Source organism: Ursus arctos, unplaced genomic scaffold (assembly GCF_023065955.2).
Source record: "Ursus arctos isolate Adak ecotype North America unplaced genomic scaffold, UrsArc2.0 scaffold_37, whole genome shotgun sequence".
Classification (NCBI taxonomy): domain Eukaryota; kingdom Metazoa; phylum Chordata; class Mammalia; order Carnivora; family Ursidae; genus Ursus; species Ursus arctos.
The window spans coordinates 24,146,086-24,170,286 of record NW_026623053.1 but is presented as its reverse complement, the minus strand read 5'-3'; the positions used below and the strand labels follow the sequence as shown (position 1 = coordinate 24,170,286).

At 34.9% G+C, this 24,201-nt stretch overlaps 1 protein-coding gene across 1 annotated transcript in view; it reads right to left on the bottom strand.

Moving 5' to 3' along the window:
* FANCM (FA complementation group M) overlaps positions 1–24,201 on the bottom strand; it is a 62,622-nt gene that overhangs the window by 2,543 nt on the left and 35,878 nt on the right. Inside the window, exons 12-23 of the mRNA XM_026513662.4 lie at positions 23,263–23,420; positions 22,106–22,261; positions 17,779–19,678; positions 15,783–15,874; positions 15,606–15,674; positions 13,659–13,787; positions 12,758–12,914; positions 9,918–10,024; positions 8,617–9,183; positions 2,764–3,139; positions 794–1,085; positions 96–246 (exon numbers count right to left, since the gene is read on the bottom strand). Coding sequence (XP_026369447.1) covers positions 108–246; positions 794–1,085; positions 2,764–3,139; positions 8,617–9,183; positions 9,918–10,024; positions 12,758–12,914; positions 13,659–13,787; positions 15,606–15,674; positions 15,783–15,874; positions 17,779–19,678; positions 22,106–22,261; positions 23,263–23,420 — 4,142 coding nt within the window. The 3' untranslated portion in view covers positions 96–107. The remainder of the gene's footprint in view (positions 1–95; positions 247–793; positions 1,086–2,763; positions 3,140–8,616; positions 9,184–9,917; positions 10,025–12,757; positions 12,915–13,658; positions 13,788–15,605; positions 15,675–15,782; positions 15,875–17,778; positions 19,679–22,105; positions 22,262–23,262; positions 23,421–24,201) is intronic.

Genomic DNA, 24,201 nt, shown 5'->3' with positions numbered 1-24,201 from the left:
AATATTCTTTTACATATTTCAAACTGATCATCACAAACCACAGCAATGATTATTGAAGTGCACTTAGTATTGTGAGAGTTCTTTCATAACCGCACCTGAGCGTGTGATCATGCATCGGACTGTAGTCTACCTTGGTTAAGGCCATCTGGTAACATTTGCATGTCAAATACATAGTGAATATATCTATAGATCTCCTCGGCCTTCTGACGAGTTACTTGTGCATACATGGAGATTTCTTGAGGTGAGCTGAAAAATAAATTAGTAGAACTTTTAACTCGTACAATTTAATATTCTTACTTGCTTAACACCAAACGTAAAAGAGTATGTCCTTAGCATGAGTTGAAGACACTTATTCTTCATATTTAAAGTCATATATAACAATAATTTCAATATCTTACACACAGGTCTTTAGTTTAATTAAAATATCCTATTTTCTGAAATCCTTTCAAGCAATATAATAGACAAAAACTAGTAAAATTTGCACTGTCACATTTGTCTAGTTCCAGAACTAAACAGCCTAGAAATGTTAGAATGCAAGCTCAAATATAAGAGCTGTTGGTCTAGCTCCCAGAGGGCTCTAAGTTCGCCAAAGGCAGTGGCTCTTACTGCCCCTCATTAAGAACTTCAGTTTCATGCAGTGGCTGTAACATACTGGCAAGCAAAAAGTCTTTACTGAGTGAGATAATCTTAACAGGTGCTATACATCTTTATTTTTAAAAAAATTAAAATTTCTATGAAATACCTCTAAGAATCATTTAAAAGTAACCATCTAAAAATATTAAGACGGACATACCTGTTAGTCATCTCTTTAACAGAAGAAAACCGGTGACACATATTTAATGCGGTTATATAACTTACATTGGGAATACTTAGATAAAACTGAAGTGCCTCACATTTACTTCTGTTCACCACTGTTGGAACATGAATACCAACATTCTTTCTTTGTTCTACTAAAGACAGTTCCTTTAGCAAATCTGCAGTTTCTTCTTGGCAGGAACTGAAAAGAATTCGGATTCCAGCACCAATTAAGGTAGTCAGCAAGTTGTCATAGCTCTTTGTCCTCCTAAACATCCTGGATGTGTCTCCTAAATATTTCATATTTAGAAAAATGCAAACCTTAGTAACTTACATTAAGTAGAATCATTAATACTATATATTATTAAAATCCCAAGATTTACAGCCATTCAGCAAACTAGTGCCACCTTACTCTAATGAGAAAGCCTCAACTAAAGATTTAAAGTGATTCTCAAGTATCTGGAAGATAAAAAGGAAGAACTATCTTTATGAGTGTCTTCAATTGGAATCAAATAGGAAGATGAGTCAGCAGGAGAGCTTATATTCCTAGATAACTCATTCCTGAAGACCAAGACCATATTATCTCTAAAATTCTTCACAACACTAGCACTGATGAATAGCTTAAGTATTGGCTTAACTGATATAAAATCTTACATATTTATTTAAGAGTAACTCAAAACTCTGCATACCCATTTTAATGTTATCTTTAATATTTGCCTATTAAATTACTTCCCTACCTTTCCCAGTCATTTCTTTTCATAGTCTATCCTCCATCCTTTTGGGGGCACTTTTCGTTACGGAAAAACAAAACTTTTTCCATAATTTTTTTTCCTGTAACTTTTGCCATGTTACTTTCCTTTTATTCCAAATCTATTTCCTTTATAAAGGATATGTTGGTAAAGAGAAAATTATAGAATTTTAGCGCTAAAAGGACCCAAGAGACCACTTCATCTAAAGCCCTCACTTGTCGAAAGAAAAAGAACGAAAAAGAAACAAACTTGGCTACTGAAAGTGACTTATCCAAGGCCGCATAGTTTACCAGTGACAGCATGGGGATAAAGAGGTACAACGCTCAATTACCAACCCAATGTTTTATATAAACTACATTATTTCTTTTTACTATATACTGTGTGACTGTATAATTCTTGAATTCTTACACTCGCCCTTTGCCTGCATGACTTCACTTAGTCCTCATAATTATCACAAGATGAATAGGACAAATAGATTATTAACCCTCAAAGGGACTGATTTGTCAATTCAACATCACATAGCTATCATGACACCAGAATTCAGTGTGTCTTCTGATTCCATATTCCATGACCTTTTTTATTATTCTCAGGGCTCCCCCTACGATTAAATATCACCCAAAGAAATTCCCTAACTGAAGCTCCTATGCATCCTTTTCAGTTCCCGAATAAGAACTCCCAAGTATTCAACTGAAAGACCCCTTATACCTTATATCTGCTCTTCTCTGATATTCATAATTTCAATAAAAAGCACCACTACCTAACTAATGGCCCAGTGAAAGAAATCAATCGATTCAAGAGTAATTCTTGCCTCCTTCCACCAACTATTGCTAATCCTGCCTCCTAAATCCCCTAAATCCTCCTCCTTTTCCCCACTACTGCCTTAAGGTCCTCATCCTTTCTGGAGCTCCTGAAAAAAGGCATGACTCACTTGCCAAGACTGATTCACTTGCCTTCAATTTCTCACCCTTTAACTCTCAAACTGCATTTTAACACAATAACTAAAAAAATCCAGAAATAAACCTATTTATGAAGTTAATAATAATAGCATAACATAAACACAATGACTAATGAAAAACATGGCTTTATATAAATATAAAGTGACATTTTTGCATCAGGTATTTGTATTTTAAGAGTTTTCCACATCGTGACAGAAGAGTGAACTAAGTAACAGCCGAGTTCCTTTACAGCCTTATAAACAGAAACATTTAAAAATACAAACCTGTTTTTTCTCTGTCCTTCTCCACAATCACACATATTCTTTCAAACATGCTCTGTAGGTACTGGATCTGGTCAATGAGTTTGTTCTTATTGATACTATTTAACATCTCTGATTGAGACCTCCTTTCCACCACCATGCGGTTACTCACAATGTAGTCACAACCATTAAGAGGACAAACCTCTACTTGTAAGCCATGAATTGCCCTTAGGGAAGAAATTACTTCTGATCCAGAAGTGATTTCACAACTATCTACAAGAATACAAGTTCTTTGGCCTTCCTGTGGAAGTCTAAGAGAAGCATGTGTACCAGCCAAATGCGGTCTTGAGTTGGAACAGTTTGCCACTGAAGTTCTCGAATCCTCCAGAGTACTACCAACCTGAAAAGGTGGAAAATATTGATAATGATCATTAGTGCCATGAATTTCTAACACCTGAAGTTGATTTTCCTTACTAATATTACAATTTCCTTTTTTTTTTTTTTAATTTTTTTTTTTAAAGATTTTATTTATTTGAGAGAGAGAGAGACAGCCAGCGAGAGAGGGAGCACAAGCAGGGGGAGTGGGAGAGGAAGAAGCAGGCTCATAGCGGAGGAGCCTGATGTGGGGCTCGATCCCATAACGCCGGGATCACGCCCTGAGCCGAAGGCAGACGCTCAATGACTGAGCCACCCAGGCGCCCCTTTTTTTAAAGATTTTATTTATTTATTCGACAGAGATAGAGACAGCCAGCGAGAGAGGGAACACAAGCAGGGGGAATGGGAGAGGAAGAAGCAGGCTCCTAGCGGAGGAGCCTGATGTGGGGCTCGAACCCATAATGCTGGGATCACGCCCTGAGCCGAAGGCAGACGCTTAACCGCTGTGCCACCCAGGAGCCCCACAATTTCCTCTTTTTAACTGTTTTTTCTTCCTTCAATATGATCAAAGTGACTATGTACATGAAGGACCAAGCTACCACTTCACACCTAGTAGGATGGCTATAATTAAAAAAAAAACATAACAGTAAAATAAATGTCAGAATGTGAAAAAACTGGAACATACACTGCTGGTGGGAATGTAAAGTAGTATGGCCACTGTCGAAAACAGTTTGGCGATTCCCCAAAAATTAAACACAGAATTACTGTATGACCCAGTAATTCTACTCCTAGGTATATACCAAGAAGAACTGAAAACAGAGACTCAGATACTCATTTGCCAATTAATTTTGGAAAATTCTCAGCGATTGCCTGTTCAAATATCTTCTAACCTTTCTCTCTTCTCCTTAATTCCAATTATGTGTATCTAGACTGTTAAATACAGTCCCACAGCTCTTGGATGCTCCATGCTGGGTTTTTTTTCACCCTTTGTGTTTCATATTGGGAAATTTCTATTGGCCTAGCTTTACGTTTGTTGGCTCGTTCCATGATTGTGTTGAGTCTACTGATGGGCTCATTAAAGATATTCATCATCACTCTTACCATGCTTTCCATTTCTAGCATTTCCACTTTCTTGTTCTTTAAATTTTACATTTCTGGAATGATGGTCTCTTTCTGTTCATGCACATTTGCTTTACTTTTCCACTAGAACCTTTAACATATTAATCAATGTTATTTTAAAATCCCTGTCTGGTATTTCCAACATCTGAGTCACACCTGAATCTGGCTCTTGAGAATGTTTTTTTCTTCCTTTTATATATCTTATAACTTTTGGCTGAGAGCCAAACATCTTGTGTAAGACAATAGTAATTATAGAAATAGGTATGCCTCTTTTTTTTTTTGGCTAGTCCTTTATAAAGTGTATGGGGTTTCATTAATCTAGTCAAAAGTTGAGATGAGTTTAGGGTTTTGTTTCCTTTTAAAGAATTTATTTATTTATTTATTTGTTTGTTTGAATGAGAGAGAGAGAGCACACAAGCAGGGGGAGAGCGGAAGGCAGAGGGAGAAGCAGACTCCCCACTGGGCAAGGGGCCTGTGCGGGACTTGGATCCTACAGTCCTGGGATCATGACCTGAGCTGAAAGCAGATGCTTAAAGACGCTTAACTGACTGAACCACCCAGGCGTCCCGGTTTTCTTATTGCTATGATTACCCTAGGTACAATCAGAGGCTTCAAATTCCCCTACTGTTACTTTGTATTTAGGATGGGACAGGGTTTTTCAGATGATTTTTCTTAATGTTCTCTCAGCTTTAGATCTCTGTTAGCCTGCACCTCAGAAAGGTTCTCTCTTCATACTCTTGTCCCTCTCTCAGCAGTTGATTGCTTTTGTTATTTAGTGCTCGCTAGCCTGGTTGGAGGGAACGTTAGGCATATGAGGCGCCATGGCGACAGCAAGGCAGGTAGTGGGGGGAGTGAGGGAAGTTCTACTTTCCTGCTTCAGCCTGAGCAGTACTTGTGTCCCTCAGTCTCAGAAATAGGATCTTCTCAGGGATCCTGCCCTCCCTCCCAGTGGTTGGAGATCTCTCACGTTCTAGGCCCAAGATGTTTTCATGCTCCTATCTCAGGTATAGAACATTTTTTTCCTTTTGCCTTCCTTCATCTGCATAGGGTCTTTGCCTAGACTTTGAGTATAGCTATAAGGTCTGCTGCTCATCCCTAGCAGCTTAAAGCTTTTTGTTCTATAGGGGAAATAGGGGAGAAGGAACCAGATGGGATTTGCTGCCTTTTCCACAGTAACTGCTGGTCACTTCCCCAAGGCCTGGCATCAGCAAGGCTTTCTCTGATTCTCAATCTTTCCTGTGAACACCTGATTGAGTCTATGGAAACTAGCCCATGAAGGGTTACGAATTCCTCTCTGTCTGCAACTCCCAGGGGTTCTACACTCTCATGCTAGTTCATTGCCTTTTGCAATTTATTAAAGTTTTAGGTGAATTCTTACCAAATTATACAGTGCCCAGTGACTGTCCCAAATCAACTAGTCTCTCGCTGGAGACACTTGTCTTTCCTTAGAGATGAGGCTCATCAGTTTCCCTACAACCTCAGCTCCATAATAGTTTCAAGTAAAACCACGACTCTGTGGATTATCTGGCTTTTTGTTGTTGTGACTAGAATGGGAACAATGTTCTTTTTCCAGTTTTCTACATACTAAGCTAAAGATGGAAGTCCTAATCACTCAGAAATAATCTTCAAAATAATTCAGTATTCAATTTCAAAAAACAAAAAATAAATGTAAAAAAAAATTGCACTAAAGAACCAAAAGAGAATACTGGGAATACTTGGTTGTTTTGAAATAGAAAATGGCTTCCTAAGCATGACACTGAAGTTCAGAAACTTAAAAAAAAAAAATTTGAGACTGTATAAAAAAGTTACCTCTTCCCAAGGTAAAACCCACCATAAACAAAACTTTACCTCATGTTCTTACCTCTTCTAACTTCAAGTGAGAAAAATCATACTACATTGTAGTATAAATATCAGAAGATCAGGCTCCCTGCTAGGAGCCTGCTTCTTCCTCTCCCACTCCCCCTGCTTGTGTTCCCTCTCTCACTGGCTGTCTCTCTCTGTGTCAAATAAATAAAATCTTTAAAAAAAAAATAACAGAAGAAAATTTAAAACACATTTCTGTAAAAATCTATTTATCCTTTTTCACAGTCCTCAAAGTATTACTAGATGTATCCATTTTTTAGTTAGAGCATGCCAATGTAGAAATGCAGCTAGAGCTTCTGATTTTCAAAGGACTGTGCAAAGGACTGTGGATTACTCTCAATAAACCCATCATAAGTTGAAAAGATCATTAAGTGGAAAATGCACTTAATGCACTAACCTACTGAACATCATAGCATAGCCTATGCCTTAAAATTGCTCAGCGTACCGACACTGGCCTACAGCTAGGCAAAACCCATCTGATATAAAGCCTATTTCACAATAAAAGTGTTGAATATCTCATGTAATTTATTGAATACTGTACTGAAAGTGAAAAACAAGATGGCTGCATGGGTACAGAAAGTTACAAGTGTATTAGTTGTTTACCCTTGTAATTGTGTGGCTGACTGGAAGCTGCTGCTGCCAACATGACCTGAGAGTATCAAAACTGCAGGATGCTGGCCCAGGACAAGACCAAAATTCAAATTTTAAGTACGGTTTCTACACAATGTATATTGCTTTCGTACCATCGTAATGTCAAAAAATTATTAAGTTGAACCATCTTAAAACCAGGGCCATTTTATCTACCTTGACCCTTGGGATTATTATCTTTATACTACAGCCAAGGATACTGAGGCTCAGAGAAATTAATTAGCCTCTAGTTCTTCAATCTATTACAAGACTTAATCTAGTCACCTTTATTCTACTTATGCCTTGAAGAAATAACTTTGTGCAAAAAAGCTTGGGGACAATTTAAAACTGGAAACATCTGGATGCCTGGATAGCTCAGTTGGTTAAGCCTCCGACTCTTGATTTCAGCTCAGGTCATGATCTCGAGGTCGTGGTATCGAGCCCCACGTTGGACTCCACTGGGCATGGAGCCCAAGACTGTCCCTCTTCCTCTGGGCATGGAGCCTAAGAATGTCCCTTTCCCTCCTCCTCTGCCCCTCCTCTCTCTCTCTCTGTAAAATAAATAAATACATCTTTAAAAACAAAAAACAAAAAACTGGAAACATCAATTTAAGAGCCAGTGTTGGGGCGCCTGGGTGGCGCAGTCATTAAGCGTCTGCCTTCGGCTCAGGGCGTAATCCCAGCGTTCTGGGATCGAGCCCCACATCAGGCTCCTCCGCTGGGAGCCTGCTTCTTCCTCTCCCACTCCCCCTGCTTGTGTTCCCTCTCTCGCTGGCTGTCTCTCTCTGTGTCAAATCAATAAATAAAATCTTAAAAAAAAAAAAAAACATAAGAGCCAATGTTGATACTAGATCATGTTGCTACGGCAGAATGGCCTGAAACATCCGGAATAAAATATTTAGAGAAACAGAAGTTTAAGTCTAGGTCTCTCTCCAAGACGACAGTCAAGGAAAGGAATCAGTTATGTACAGTTAAGGGATTCCTGTTATTAAACCTTTAACCCCTATTTTAACAAAACTACTATAATTATTAACTCTTAAAAACTGAAAGTGGCTTTAGAGATTATATCAGCAATAACAAGACAAGGAGAAGCCAGAAACCGGACTATTTGGCCATTCTAGAAAGAGAGAAATTTAAAGGAAGGAAATCAGGTAGTGGTCCCAAACTTCTCTCCCCAATAAAGAGAGTACATACCTGAAGCGGGGGAAAGAAAAGTTAATCTGTGGGGAACTGGTTCTGAGCATGTAATTTCTGCTAATTTTATTTTGCAGGAAGCCTATTTTCCTACATCCTTTTTATAAAACTATCAAGTTTCCTTACAGAGTTTTATTAAGAAAACTATTATCACACCAACAAAATTAAAACCTAAGCATCCTTATATTAATTATCAATATAACTTAGTGTGCTATTTTCTTGTTTGAAAAATTTCACCACTGGGGTGCCTGGATGGCTCAGTCAGTTAAGCGTCTACCTTCGGCTCAGGTCATGATCCCAGGGTCCTGGGATCGAGTTCTACATCGGGCTCTCTGCTAGGCAAGGAGCCTGCTTCTCCCTCTCCCCCTGCCTGCCGCTCTGCCTACTTGTGATATCTCTCTCTCTCTCAAAAATTAATACATAAAATCTTAAAAAAAAAAAAAAAAAGAATTCACCACTTGCTCATTTTTCTTTGACTTATTTAACGCAAAACACAAAAGAAAGCAAAACAACAGGGGCACCTGGCTGGCACAGTCAGAAGAGCATGTAACTCTAGACGTTGGGTTTATGAGTTCAAGCCCCACGTTGGATATAGAGATTACTAAAAAGTAAATAAACTTTAAAAAAAATAAAAAGCAAAACATTGAAAAAACTCCTTTGGTAAACATATGAAGGCTTTTTCTCTAATTTGATCCATACCTTCAAATGAATTGGAAATTTTCTACAGTCTTTCTGTGAATCAACAGTAGGGAATGACGGTGAGGTAGGTTCGATTTTATTGCAGCTCTGAGGTTTGAAGCCCAAGACATCAGAAGCTGCATCCTTTAAATGAAGTGGTGTCTGTTGTCTCTGCTTTGGTGACTGATTAACACCTGGAGCGGAATGGTTCTTGGACTGCAATGAAGATCCGAAACGCACTATATTCAAACAATGGTCCTGCTGCTTGCTCTTATTAACAGTGCTTGGGTTAACCACAATACTGGATTCTCTTTTATCATTTACAGTGTTTTCCTCCTCACTTGACTCATCTGGTAAAATAATTCTGGATAATTTCTTTTTGGAGTGTGCACAATTTTGTCTCATCTCCATTTGTTTTAGCTTTACTGCACGTCGGGTTTTATATTTTTTACTCCCACTTGCAAAGCAATCTTCAGTTATTATGTTAAAATCAAAACACACTTCTTCTTCACTTGATTGGGTTTTGTAAGACTCAGCTTCATCAACACAAAAACTATCTTCTAAGTAGGTTTCATCTTGCTCAGGAATCTATAGTAAAAATACCAATTAGCACATTATACATTTCTTTCATAAAATCAGTATGTATTTAACATATTCTTTTAAGTACATGAGATCTTTACAAGTGTTTCACTTACTTTATCAATTCAGTCACTTGTACTCAACCCACATATACTGACTATGTGCTTTATGGAAAAAAATGGGAGACTAAGATTAAAAAAAAAGAATGATTTACCCTCTAGAAATTTATAGTCCATTGTAGGTAGCCAGAAAAATAAACAATAACTTATAAACAATGTGGATAAGTGCTACATAACAAACACAATGGAAGTATAGAGATATGAATGACCATATTACCAGGCTGAATATTGGCAATTCGTAAACAAAGACTAATGCGAAACGTTCATAAATGAAAAATAATCCATAATTTTTAGAATATAACATCTTTATAAAAAATAATTCTCAAGAGAAACAAGAGAACATACAAGAATTAAAAATTTAAGTTATTCACTTCTTTTAAACATTTTTCTAATTGGAAAACAATTCAATACTACATTCTAATTGGCTCAAATTGAAGATACGATAATTTGACCAAATTAGGAATAAAAGGCTTTCTGAGAATTCATTTAGTCCACCTTCCTGACTCGCGGCAGAAATTATCCCAAATAGCTCTAGTCCAGTTTTAGAAACAATGGAGGCTTTATTAACAGGAACATATTTCAACATTATCATCAGGAAATTCACTATATTTCTATAGTTCATACCTGTGAGAATATATTTATGTTCTTATGTTGCTTAGGGACCATTTTATACCGACTGCTCATCAATGGACTGCGCAAAGATTTCATGTAAATAGCTCTCATTTCAGAATCTGTGTAAAGATAATAAGAATTTCAAGTAGCAAAATTATTTAAATGAAAACTAGTGAAGTATTTAACTTTCACCTATTCCAAATTTACATAATTCAAGCCTTGTGGAATTAAATTACACAAAAAATATTTAATGTATATTGAAACAAGTCAAAAAACAATTACTAAAAAAGGTAAAGTTAGTTTTGCCTTTGAAATCAGACCATCTGGTTGGATGATTGTGACAATTTATTTAAGCTCTCTGCTTTAGCTATCTCTCTCCTCTGAAAATATGTTTTAAGACAGTGTCTTTTAATGAAAAATAAATGTATATGAAGAACTTGAGGACTGTACTTGATATATAGAAAATATTGAATAAAACACAAGAAATTCAAGCAAAAAAGAAAGCAAATGCTTAAAAACATCAAAAAGCATGGCTTAAATAGTAAGTATGTTTCATAATTTTCAAAGTCAAGCAAAAACTGGGAAACACGTAAGTTTTTATTGATGTCTGCCTTTTTTTTAAGGTTAGAAAGTAATTTTATCTTTGTCTCCCATTTTCACTTATGTTTTTTGGAGTGATTAATTAACTCAGGTTATTTTCAGAGATAACACTGCTAATTTAATGACAATGGGGCTCGGAACCAGGTATATAATTTTTTCTTTGAATAATATTTCCTTTATCTCCATTCCATAGCATAGCTATCAACTACTAGATATCCTCCTGATTACCTATCCACTTCTTCTTACTCATGCTAAATCCCTATAAACTTAGTGAGACCCTTACTTCTAGTTTCTTAGTGAGAAGAAATCAGAATCAAGGAGCTTTCAGAGAATTTTGTTTCATAGATTTTTTTTTTTGGTATAATGTACATGCAGTAAAATTCACCTTCCTTTACAGTACAGTTCTGACAAATGTATTGTTATAACAAAAAAATTACTATTTGCTGTCCCTATAGTTTTACCTTTTCCCAAATGTCATATAAATGAAAAAACAAAAACTCTGAAATCCTACATATTTCGAATGCACTATGTCTAAAATGGAGTTTCAGGGGCGCCAGTCAGGAGAGCATGCAACTCTTGATCATGGGGTCATGAATTTGAGTTCCACGCTGGGTGTAGGAATTACTAAAATTATTAAAAGACTTTCAAAAAATTTTTTTAAAAAGGGGCGCTTGGGTGGCTCAGTTGGTTAAGCGTCTGCCTTCAGCTCAGGTCATGATCCTAGGGTCCTGGGATCAAGCCCCGCACTGGGCTCCCTGCTCAGCAGAGTCTGCTTCTCCCTCTCACTCTCCCTCTGTGCGCTCTCTCATGCTCTTTCTCTCTCTCTCTCTCTCTCTCTCTCAAATAAATAAATATGTCCTTCCTGTTGCTCAAACCCACTGACTCCTCTTTTTTTTTCTTAAATCCATCAGAAAATCCTATCAGCTGTAAATACCCCAAATCCAATCTTTCTCACCCTGCACTACTACCACCTTGACAAACACCACTAGCATTCCTTAGATTACTACAATAACCTTCTAAATGGTCTCTTCTCCCATCTTTGCTTCCCTGCAGGCCAGTCTCGACACCAAAGCTAGAGTGATAGATACTACTGCAACAACTCAGACCAGAAGCTGGCTGCTCATTAGTTCACTATCTCACTTCCTACCACTCTGCTTCTCCATCGTTCAATCCAGTCACAGTGCTGTTCCTGGAACACACTGGGCACACTCCTGCCTCAAGGCCTGTCTACTCTTTGTTATCTTTGCACCAACATTCCCCACCAGATTATACTGTAAACCTCCAAAAGCACTCGTTAATGAACATCAAGAGCATACTACTAAGAACCCTTATTCTGCAAATCATATCACTATCAAGGACATAGTACTGAGAACTTAGTCTCTAAGACCTTTTTCCTTAAAGTAGTGCTTGGGAAAATTTATTGTCTTAAACCATAACAGAGAGTACAAGAGCAGAATAAATTGACAAGATCTGTGAAAGATTAGAACACTGAGACGCTCACCAGAATCTTTCCTATTTCTATTACAGCCAATCTGAATCATCTGCAATTAATATATTATATATCTGCCCAGGCATTGTTTGGAGACACCATTTTCCAAAAGCAGATCTCCCTCACCTGGCAAATTTAATAAATTTAGGTATGTGTCTCACCTGCTGTTAACAATCAGCATTGCTCAAGTCCTCGTCTCCTTCCAGTCTTTGATCAAATGTCACCTTCTCAATGACACCTGCCCCTAATTACCTTATTTAAAATTACTGCTTGTCCATTATTAATACCTCCAGCCCCTGCCACTTCAAATCCTCGCCTTACTCATGTTTCTCATTTTTCTGTAAATTGTCTTATAACATGCTAATAATTTCATTATTATGTGTATTCTTTGTCTCTTTCCATTCACATGTTAGCTTCATAAGGGCAGAGATTTTTGTCCACTTTGTTCGCTGATACAGCTTTCTCAAGAACCTTACATAGTACCAGCACACAGTAGTCACTAAATACTTGTTAAATGAACATATGACACTGAGCCAGCCAGATCATTCTGGTGAGAACTGATCAAATTAGCAGAAGCCTATAAACAACCAAGTCTAAAAAAATAGCAAATAGTACAGAATTTGAATGAAGTTGATGAAATATTTCACACATACCAAATTTACTTCCTTTTAAAGTTCTTTAAAAACTGACTAAAATATTTAAATATAACCACATTAAAAGCACTGAAAATTAAAAGAAAAAGAAGAATCATTATATCATTTACCATTTATAGCCTGTGAAAGTTGAGTTTCATCATTTAAGAAGTCAAGTAATGAGGAGTCTTGTTCATTTTCTGACTCATCATTTTCATCTGATGAAACATACTCTGCCTCTTGTTGGGAGAGTTCTGCTTCGTCATCTAAAAACTTTCTAGCTGCAAGCTGCAACAAATTAGAAAACATGGAGACACCCTTAAGGAAAACATTTACTTTCTTAAATAACCGGAAATCGTTCTGTAAAACGGATTTTTTTGCCAATGCTTTTAAGACAAATAAGCAACTGCAAGAAGAAATGAGAATGTAGCACACCTGTTTAAAATTCCTGATAATTCTATTATAAGCAAAATATAGCACAAGTCAGCATGTCAGCTTGCTGAATGTTTCTTCATAAGCATAAAGTCCCCTAGTCTTCTGGCTAAGTAATTTTGCCAGGAAAACTACTACACCACAAAAAGACTATTCAGAAAAAAATGTGCTGAGAATTCTAAGGATCTGAGTATTGCATAGAGATAAGAAAAACAATGTAATGACTGTAAAAGCAAATATTCTAAAACTCAAGATTTCTATTTTTTCAATTTGAGTCTTAAATTTTCAATACAGTAAGTATCCTCATTTAGTCATTGAAAATAACAAAATACTGAAAGATAGTTTCAAAATAAGAAAGAAACAAAACTATTACACCTTGAGATTTTAATTCCAGTAAAACAAATAAAATTAGGGTCAAAATATTTTTAATTTTTGAATTTTTTTCTATGAAGAAATTATAGAGAAAAATCTACTCCTATGTAAAATCTAATTTTTATTAATAATATATACTACATATAAATTTATATATAAAATTATATATATAAATATATAACATATTAAATACATATATATATAAATAAGAAAATGAAAAAAGTTTACCTTAAGGTGACTCTGTTTCTTTCGGACTTTGATGCCCCTTTTTGCAGTCCGGTTAGGAGCCCTGAAGTCTTCTAATTGTGGATGTCGTTTGTGAAAATTCTCACTTTCATCGCTAGACGATAATTCTAACTATAATAATTCAATAATGTTCTTGCATAAGAAAATATAATCTAATAGTATTTTAATGTATTTCTCATGGGTTATTAGTTTTATTTTTAATTTTTTCTTTTTAAATAGTTGACCTAACATTTTTTTTGTTAGAAAAATAAAGTACTCTCACAACTCAGAGCTGTGTTAAAAATACATAATACTTAAGAATTTAAAAGTTAGGGGCGCCTGGGTGGCTCAGTCAGTTGAGCATCTGCCTTCAGCTCAGGTCATGATCTCAGGGTCCTGGGATCAAGGCCCAGGTCAGGCTCGCTTCTTACTCTCCCTCTGCCCACCCCCCACCAACTCATGTGCGCACTCTCTCTCTCTAATAAATAAATAAAATGTTTAAAAAAAAGAATTTAAAAGTTAGGTGATACTAAGTATTAAAACACTACATTAGGTAATATAGTAATACTAGTATAGTATTCATTCAATTTAGTATTACATCAAATTTACTTGATGAAAACTTGTAGTTTTAGTTTAACTATCTCCTCTAGAAGATCCTAAAGGTCTTTACAAAAATTAATTAAGCCCATAAATATAGCTATCAAAATCAGTCCAAACATACAGGAGTCCTTTCAAACCAAGAAACCAATAAAACCGTAACAAATTTTGACAATGAAGCCTATCACTTTATCTCTTACAAAATAATATAAAATCAATCAAAAGAATAAAAGAAGTTTACCAAAATAATTTCAATTAACAGGAATAATTTTACTTTAAAATGAATTGATCAGCATTATCAATATTTTAATTCATTTACGAGTCAATCATACATTCTAGTTAAGGTAGCAAGTTAAAGCAATTTTTCTAGTGAAGTATTATAGGAGTATACAAAGTGAATATGAATTGATTACATATTTTATTAATTTTGCAGTTTATCCTAGATTACATTAGAGAATTAAAAAACACAGGATTTCCTAATCTCAACATTTCCTACACATATCAGTTTATAGCTGATAACAAATGAACACCATTAGCCTACCCAAACTTCAGATTCAAATAGTCACCAATGCCTGCCAGACACTGTCACTTCACTATTCCACAAAATTCTCAAACTCAAACATATTCAACACTGAATTTATTATCTTTTTGTCTTCTCTAAATTTGTGACACATATTCCAAAACCCCTAGCCAAGAAACAGAGACACATCTTGAACTCCCTCCTTTCCTCCTTTCAAACCCATTCAGTAAGCAAATGAAAGAATAAGGCCTTCCAAAAACTGATTTTTTTCCAATTTTACTTCCTGGCACTCTTTGTCTTTATCATCTAATAATAAAGATGCTATTTCCCTGCTTTGTGTCATTCTTTAAGCTCCTTGCTCTATTGGCAATGTTTTTCCTTGCCTCACTGCCACACATGCTTTAAGATTTAGCTAAGGTATTTATTATCTTCAAGAAACTTTCCAGAACTCCCAAGTACTAGGATAAGGGCTTATCATTTTTAATCACTTAACTTACTAAAAATTATATTGAAATTATCTGTTTACTTATCTGTCTCTCCTATTAGATTTTAGGTGACTTAACACAGCACCAGGATAAAATAATTATAGTAGTGTCCCCAGCATCTTACACAGTAGATACAGACTAGATATTTAGGGAACTGCTAAAGCGTACTGACTAAAATAGGAGTAGTTTTTGAAGTATAAATTTGAAATAGAAATTCCAATCACATAGAATTTACTATCTATTTTTGTGTTAACCATATACCTATTAGATCAAATATACATGTATTTTTCTTGAAATAATTACTCCAAAAGAATTTGAATTACTCTACACTATCTATCATATACTTACTCTATTTGGAGGAATTCTGCGCTTTTTTACAGCATGAAGCGGGGAATCAACTTCACTGTTTTTCTGATTCTAAATAAAGTAGATAATTAGATAAAAGGTTAAAAAAAAAAAAAGACTTACGGTGGGGGAGAAAAAGCCTTTACATGATCACATTATTGTGATTATTAAATGACTCACCTCAGGGGATTCCAAAACATTTCCTTTTGTTTTTTTACTTTTTCTTTGGAAAATTTCATCCTCTTCACTTTCATTGCTTGTTAATTGTTCATCTATAATTTATTAAAAAAAATGAATCTGGTCAATAGATTTGTTTATCCGATCATAACTATTTTATTGATGGGTGCATTATTTATAAAGAGTTTTTCAGAACTTTGGCCAAATAATCAGCATAAGATGAAAGAGAAAAATGAAAGAGGGCCAATGACGAAATTAAGAGATGATAACTTTTGCTAATAACCACATTTTTGACTCAGATTCAACTTTACAAATTAACTGAGTCCAGGAGAGTGCAAAGTCTAATTTTATTAGTCAAAGTTTCCAGAATTCATCTCTATAATGTACTATCGTTCTCTGCCCTTTGTGTCTTATTTTCATTCTAAAGGAGTTAAAGCATGAAAATGTAGGCTACAAAACAATATCTTAAGAGATTCTTTTTGTAATTGTATGTACATATATCCACATATACATGTGTTTGTACACAAGCATGAAATAAAAACTGGTAAGATATTCACCAAAATATTGTAACTAGAACACATTCGAGGGGGTGGAAAGAATGCTAAAAGCAAATATCTGATGTATAAAATCAAATACTTCAAATTTTCAGGTACTTAAACAAAGACTGATTTCTGCACTTCCATAAAATTTGGATTACAGACACCATTCCGTGTCTTTACGAAACCTTCTGTAAGAGCCCTGTGGTTGTTTCAAGATATGTTCATAAATTCTTTGATAGGCCTTCCTTCAAAAGCTGGATCATAATTCCTCTCCCCTTGAGTATGGGCCAGACTTATTCACTTGCTTCGAACAAAAGAATAGAATGGAAGTGAAGGTGGGTTACTTCAGTGTCTAAGTCGTAAAAGTTACTGAGGTCTCATCCTTGTTGTCTGTCTTGCGTCACTCACTTTGGAGGAAGCCAAACGGTATACTGTAAAGGTGTAAGAAGCAACCCTATAACGAATCCTGAAGAAAGGACTATTAAACATGAAACAGTTGAGACTTACTAGTTTTGAAAATTCCCAGCTTCTCTAGTTGGCAAACAATACTAAATTAATAAATCTTCCAGGCAAAGACCTAATCTAGAAGACTGCCAGGAAATTACTGCCCAGGTGAAGCAGAAGGTGAAATTGTAAATGCTTTAAGACCTCAAAGATCAAAGATGGTGCAGTCAGGTAAAAGGCCCTCCAGATAGCCTAAGGATGTCTTTCACGGATCCTCCTAAACAACAGGCCTTCCAAGAAGATTAAGCAACTATCTCCAGACATCTTAGCAGAAGCCCAAAGTAGTAGAGCTGCTTCCAAAGGATTTGTGAGCATGACTAGTATCTAGTGGAATGAATTCCAATAAGATTCACAAGAGATCCACAAAGATATACGAGCATTATATGGGAAGAAACACAGCCAGCTACAACAAAAAGGGGCAAAGATGATATAAAATGAAAGGAGGACTTTAAAAAAGCCTTCCCTTTTCCCCCATTTTCATATTATAACACCCAAATTCTCTATTATTTTCAACATATTCAAATTGTAAATATTCCTGAAAAGCCAAAATTAAAATTTAAGTTAAAAAAATCTATATTTCCAAACTAATCCAGTTCAAAATTCTGTCATCTTCTGAACCTCTTACACATCCACTACCTTTTTATTTGGTCATTATTTCCACATTTTACTGGTATCTTTTCAAATGTATATGTCACACAATTGTTTGGATTTTACAGTCAAGGGCCAAGGCCAAATCTGTATTTCAGTATCTAGCATAATACTTTCCCCGTGGCATGCATGCCATAAATATATGTAGATAAATCTTCTATCAGTAAGCATCAAATTAAGAAAGACATAATAAATTATCTAATTCAATATACCAAATACTGAAAAATTACATTTTGAAAAATTACAGAAGCTTATCTAGAGTAATTATTCCAGAAAGATTTATGTGTTTTATTAAGATGGAATCTTACCTTCAGCAGAATGACAGGATTGACGAGTGATTTTTTCCCTGCTTTTAGCTTCTTCTACAGAAAGTTCTGAATCACCAAAAGTTGAATTCAATGTTTCTTTGAAACTCTGTAGATCTACTTTTCCCTTAGGAGAATCTGGTGTCCTAGGCATTTCCTTCCTCTTAAAAAATGAGTTCAGTGTGTTTGATTCAGAAAATGGCGTACTCATAACTTTTTCTCCTATTGGCAAAGAAAATTGAGAATAACCAGGAGACAGAAATTCTTTATTTTTTGCTGCACTCTGTGGAAAATGTGCAAAACTTGGACTCCACGTATCTTCACTCGATGGGATAGTAATAGTTCTACTTGTAGAACTAGCAGCATGATCTCGTGGTATTACTGCTTGATTTGAAACATAATTTGCATCATTGGTCTCCTTAATATCTAAACACCTTCCAGAGAGATCTAAAAATTTATTCTTATTTGTATCTGATGCATGTCCTAATATTTCATCATCAGAATCCAGACTACAAAACCCTAAATCAAAAGTAACAGAAAATAAATCCTTAGAGCAGTCAAAAACATATTCATCATGCTTCAGTTTCTTCTCATGTACACCTCTCAAATCTTCATGAGATTTCCAACTAGTAGTTTCACAAATCATTTGATCTTGGGGTTCAGAATTATCCTCTAACAACAGTTCATCAGAAATTAAGAAGTGAGAGACCAGTGCCATTTCACTTAAAGCAGTTTTGTCTGACACACATGAAGATGTATATTTATTGTTCAAGGGAGAAAGGCTCGCATCATTAAACTCTGTATTAACATCTTCGAATAGTGGTAAACTCTCATTCTGATCAGTGAGCAATACTGGGAGACCATTGTTGTCCATATCACAATTTTTTTCTTCAACGAAGTACTTTGGAGGGCCTATGTTTATTTGAATATGATTGCTGGATACTAAATTTTCATTTTTATTATCTTTATGTACTTCATCAACATAGTCATAGAAACTTGGCTCATCAGAAATCTTATCATTAGTTGCACCATAAAAGCAACTTTTTTCACAAGGGTGATTAATAAATTTAAGTGAATTCAATTCTAAATCCTGTTGAGAATTTACGGGTAAATATGACATCAAACAAGTAGGTTTATCATTTTGTAAATACTCGGTGTAGGGAAGGAAAGGCAAATGATCAAGTTCAAAATCCTTAGCAATTTCATATTCCAAATTTGAGAGTCCACTGAGAGGTGGAGGAGAATGAGATAAAAATCTCTCTACATTAGCTAGTACCTCTTTTGTTAATGAATGACAATCATAAAACTGGTCATCTGTTTTGGCTCTACAAAGTTCTTCCTCAAGTGGAAGAAAGAAGCTGGATGAAACGTATTTCTCATCAGTGAAACTGTTGTAACCAGAATCTAAAAAATTTCCAGCAAATGAACTAGATTTATTTGTTAATTGACATTCCACTAATCCATGTGGCCGATTACCAACATTTTCATTGACAGCACATGTGGCAGCTGCAAGTTTATCTGTATCTGATGTCCTTTTATCATTTAATAGGTCTACCTGAAAAATATTTTCAACAGTAGTACTTCCATCAGTATCTAAAGAATCCATAACAACATCATTATTTTCTTTTATAGGCTGATCTTTTTTAAATTCTTTAAAGGCTTTTTTCTTTAGAGAAGCAATTTTAGCAGGTTTGATATGAGTTTGTTTAAAAATTTCAGCACATTCTTCATCAGATTCTGTCATTGAGAATGGATTTATATTCCTTGAAAATGAAGATTTCTTCTTACTAGTAAAGGTGCCATTGGCAAGGGGATTATATTCATTCCTGGGAGCACTAAATACTGAGCTAACGTCTTCCATTTGTAAGTAAGATTTAATTTCCAATTCATAGCTGCATTCTCCCTAGAAAGAAGGAAAATGAAAGTCACATGAAACAAGAGCCATTACTAAGAAATGAGTTTTACTTTATGTTATTTTCTAAACAACATTACATTACTCAAATGATTACTCAAAATCAAATGATTTTCTTTTATAACTTAAAAATTATTCTTTTTAAAAAAGATTTTATTTATTTTAGAGAGAGAAAGAGAGAGCAAGCACAAGCACGTGTGTGAGGGAGAGGGGCAGAGGGAGAGGGAGAGAATCCCAAGCAGACTCTGTGCTGAGCCAGGAGCCGTGAGGGGGCCCTATCTACGACCCTGAGATCATGACCTGAGCCAAAACCACGAGTCAGATGTTTAACCAACTGAGCCTCCCAGGCTCCCCTAACTTAAAAATTATTCTAATTAACCAAACAAAATTATAAATGGCACTACTGTGTAATTATCATAAATTATCTTTAATCAGTTAATATTTTTATATCCTCAGCACTTAATACATGAAAAACCCATGATAACTATTTGCAGAACAAACAATTTAATAAGTACATAAAATAAGATTATAGGGGTGCCTGGGTGGCTCAGTCAGTTGAGCAACCAACTCTTGGCTTCAGCTCAGGTCATGATCTTGGGGTCCTGGGACTGAGCCCTGAATCAGGCTCTGAGCTCAGCAGGGAATCTGCTTCTCCTCTCCCTCTCCCCCTCCCCCCACTCGCACTCACTCACACACTCTCTCTCAAATAAATAAATCTTCAAAAATAAATATTATAAGCACTAAGTTCTTCATTTCTAACATTTAATTGAACAATTATTCTAATTTCATAAATATAGATACTAGGTAATTAATATATATAAATGAAAACCACACATACATGTGTTAAGTTTGCCTTCTTGATAAAGGTAAACTAAGAACAACTTTTAGAACATCTGAAATAAGCATGCCTATACATCCATTAGGTTGTAGGCTGGAATATACTATTTTTAACAGAATTTCCCAACCAAGAACTCTTACAGTAAATTTCTTTTATTTTTTTTTTAATATTTATTTATTTATTTTTTGAGGGAGAGACTGGGGGTGGGGGCAGAGGCAGAGGGAGAGTCTTAAGCAGACTCTCTGCTGAGCGCAGAGCCTGGCATGGGGTTAATCTCACAACCCTGAGATCATGACCTGAGTTGAAACCAAGAGTCAGGAACTTAACCAACTGTACCACCCAGGAGCCACAGGAACTCTTACAATAAATTTCTTATCACTAAATCTAAAACTATAGTCCCCCTAACTCCTGACCTACCCTCTCCTCTTCCCCTTGAGTGGCTACTTTAGTCAGGAGTCCTCTACTATTCAGGGTCTTAAGCAGTCAACTCTCCTTTTTGAATAATAAATACAATAAGTATTAATTTGAGAAGGTTGTCTCCCTCCCCACAGACAAAGTATTTCATATGGCTTCTTCACTGATATACCACAGGGCCTGGAATAGAGGAAACACAGAAGGTGCTAAATAATATGTGTTAATTTGATGGCACAGGTTTTGCTGGGATCCACAACTAATTATTTATATATTCATGAATAATAGCTAATAATAAAAATAGCAGCTACAATCTATTGAGTGTGCCTGTTACTATTCTCAATGCTCTACACATATTAAGTCATTTAATCCTCACAACAACTCTATGAAGAAAATATTATCATTGTTCCCGTTTTACAGAGAAACTGAGGCCCAAAGAGGTTAAGTAACTTACAGCTGCATGATTAGTAAGAGGTAGACTTGGGATTCTAACCCAGGCATTTTGGATTTCATACTCATAGTAGGTTCATCATTCCAATTCTCTCAAGGAAGAATAATCAAGTAGCTTCTCAAGGAATCAATAATTCTCTAAACTACCATAAAGATACAAAAGACAGACCAAATGACCTACATGAGGGAGAATATTTCAATAAATTCAATCTAACAAGAATGCTAAATTAGCAGTTTATATAAATCACTCAGTATATTAAAATTTTACTCTAGTTTATTTATATTGACAGATGATATTCTTCTAGTTAAGTCTACTTCTTCACCTAAGGCAGAAAACTGGTTCCTTATTGAGATCACAAGAAACTTTAAATAAAATAAAATAAATAAATATATATATATATATATATATATATATATATATATATATTCTAACTATAATTATATATATTAAATACTTGTTTCTTATAATAATTATTTCAAATTAAGAAGAATAGGGGTGCCTGGGTGGCTCAGTCAGTTAAGCAACCAGCTCTTGATTTCTGCTCAGGTTGTGATCAAAGGGTTGTGGGATCATGCCCCAAGCCAGGCTCTGTATTCCACAGGTAGTCCGCTTAAGATTCTCTAACAAATAAATAAATCATAAAAAGATTAAGAAGAATAAATATCAAATATTCTTTTCACCATGATACCAGCAAGAGAAAGTTATAATAAAACCCTACCTCTTCATGTCTCATTCCTTCTATCATTTGCATAATGCTTATAAAATGGTGGCATCGATCTGAATGATCAACTTGATATGTAGGAAAAGGATGATCCTGCCACACTCTCCATTCAGAAAGAGAGAGTTGATGTATTCCAATGGTTGGTTCTTGAGTCTTGATTAATGATTTTAAAAATAAGAAAAATGAAAAATACATACTCAGATTTCATTAACTGATTAAAAAAACAATATACAGGCAGTAAGCCTAACATAAAAAAATCTGAATTCATTTGGGTATTTTCAACTAAAATCTCAGGAGACTAAAGAAAATAATTTCATAAAGTACAAACATGCCCTTTTAAATACATTTTGAAAGTAGCTACTATTTGAGTTAGTACTTGGTTATATCACTGTTTATACAGTCCCATGTTAAGAGCAAGTATTTAAGAAAATGTGTGGTTTCAAAAGTACTATTGTGCTAGATTTATATCCTATAATCTAATAAAGAGGCATTCATAACCTCTCAGTGATAATGATCCTAATTTTTTCACGCTGCCGTTCCTCACTTTCCCTGGTAGTAAATGAATATAAATTCTGAAGAGCCGTATTTCAAATCTTATAAATCTTCTAAAAGGAATCTTTCCTTAGGTTGTTTTTCCAGCTCTCTAGGCATATAGGTAACCTTTGATCAATTCTCTTGACTTTTATTAAGTTCACCAATACTTTGTTCATAAGAGAAATAATAACATCCAATTTAAAGTTCTACAAAATTAAAAAAAGTTTGTAAAAAGACACTCATGGCAGCATAATTTTATGTTAATAACACTGAAAAGAATTCCAAAACATAGCAGGAAAACAGTCAAGATAACCATGGTATACTGCAGAGTAACATAACAATCATGTAAAGTATGCCTATATGGAAATGCTCATATAGTAGAAAGTAACAGAAAAAAGGCAGAAATTATGTAAATGTATAACACTCAAGTAAAAATACATACACAATAAAGAATAAAAGAAAATGAGTAGTTCTACAAACTTAGACTTTAATATTCTTTTTAAAATGTTTACATTCTTAATTTTTTAAGCGACTTGACAATCTGATCATGAACACTCTCTCTACTCCCAAAGCTACTGCATAATCACTATAAAGAACATCTGAAAACATGTTCAACTTACTGGTTTGTTTTCTTCATTTTCTAAAGATAAAAACTGAATTTGAGGCAATGTTATTTCCTTAATTTCATCACTGTCTCTTAATCTATAACGTCTGTTCCATAATTTAAATTCTTCTGCTGATAAGAACCAATCTTTCTTTGAATTACTCTGCTTCATTCCTGTAGGTTGAAAAATTGAAAAGAAGTTTAAAAAAATCTGCTACGCAAACACAAAATATACAACATCAACTCAAACTCTCCACCTGTTTATATCTATTCATTTTTACTAAACCACTGATTCTATTCCTTAAAATCAGTATTTTTCACATAATCATCCTGGTTATCACTTTTCTCTAGTACAGCCTCGTGTTGAGGAGCTAACCTTCCATAATGACTTCATTAATATAACGGAGCCAGGTAGGTAGGCTCTCAATCCTAGTTTCTTTTGGACTCTCTCCATGTTGTATCTAAGACCCAGCACAAAAGAGTCAAAAAAACTTACAAATGAAAACTGGTATGATTCCATCATTGTTATTTGGAAGATTAAAGTTTGGCTGAGGGTGGAAGAAGACGTCAAGACTAAAAAGGATTTTTAACTTAAGTCATAAATGGGTGGGAGAGGTAGACAGAAAAGACCTACTACTTTAAAAAAATTACAATAATATACTTTTTTTAAAAAGTATACTAAATTACCCCTTCCTGACTTCCACAATCTCTATAAAGGAAAATAATCAACAAATTGAAAAGGGACAAATAGTATAAAGTAGTAACTCTGGTCCAACACAGATAGGGCAGGAAAAAAAAAAAATCAGAAAGATTACTGAATTAGGAATCAGGAAACTTCTATCTTAGTTATTTCCAATACTGTATAATAATATGCTTTTGTAAAATAAGGGGTTTGAACTAAGTGTTCTTTTTTTGTTTTTGTTTTTTTTTTTTAAGATTTTATTTATTTATTTGA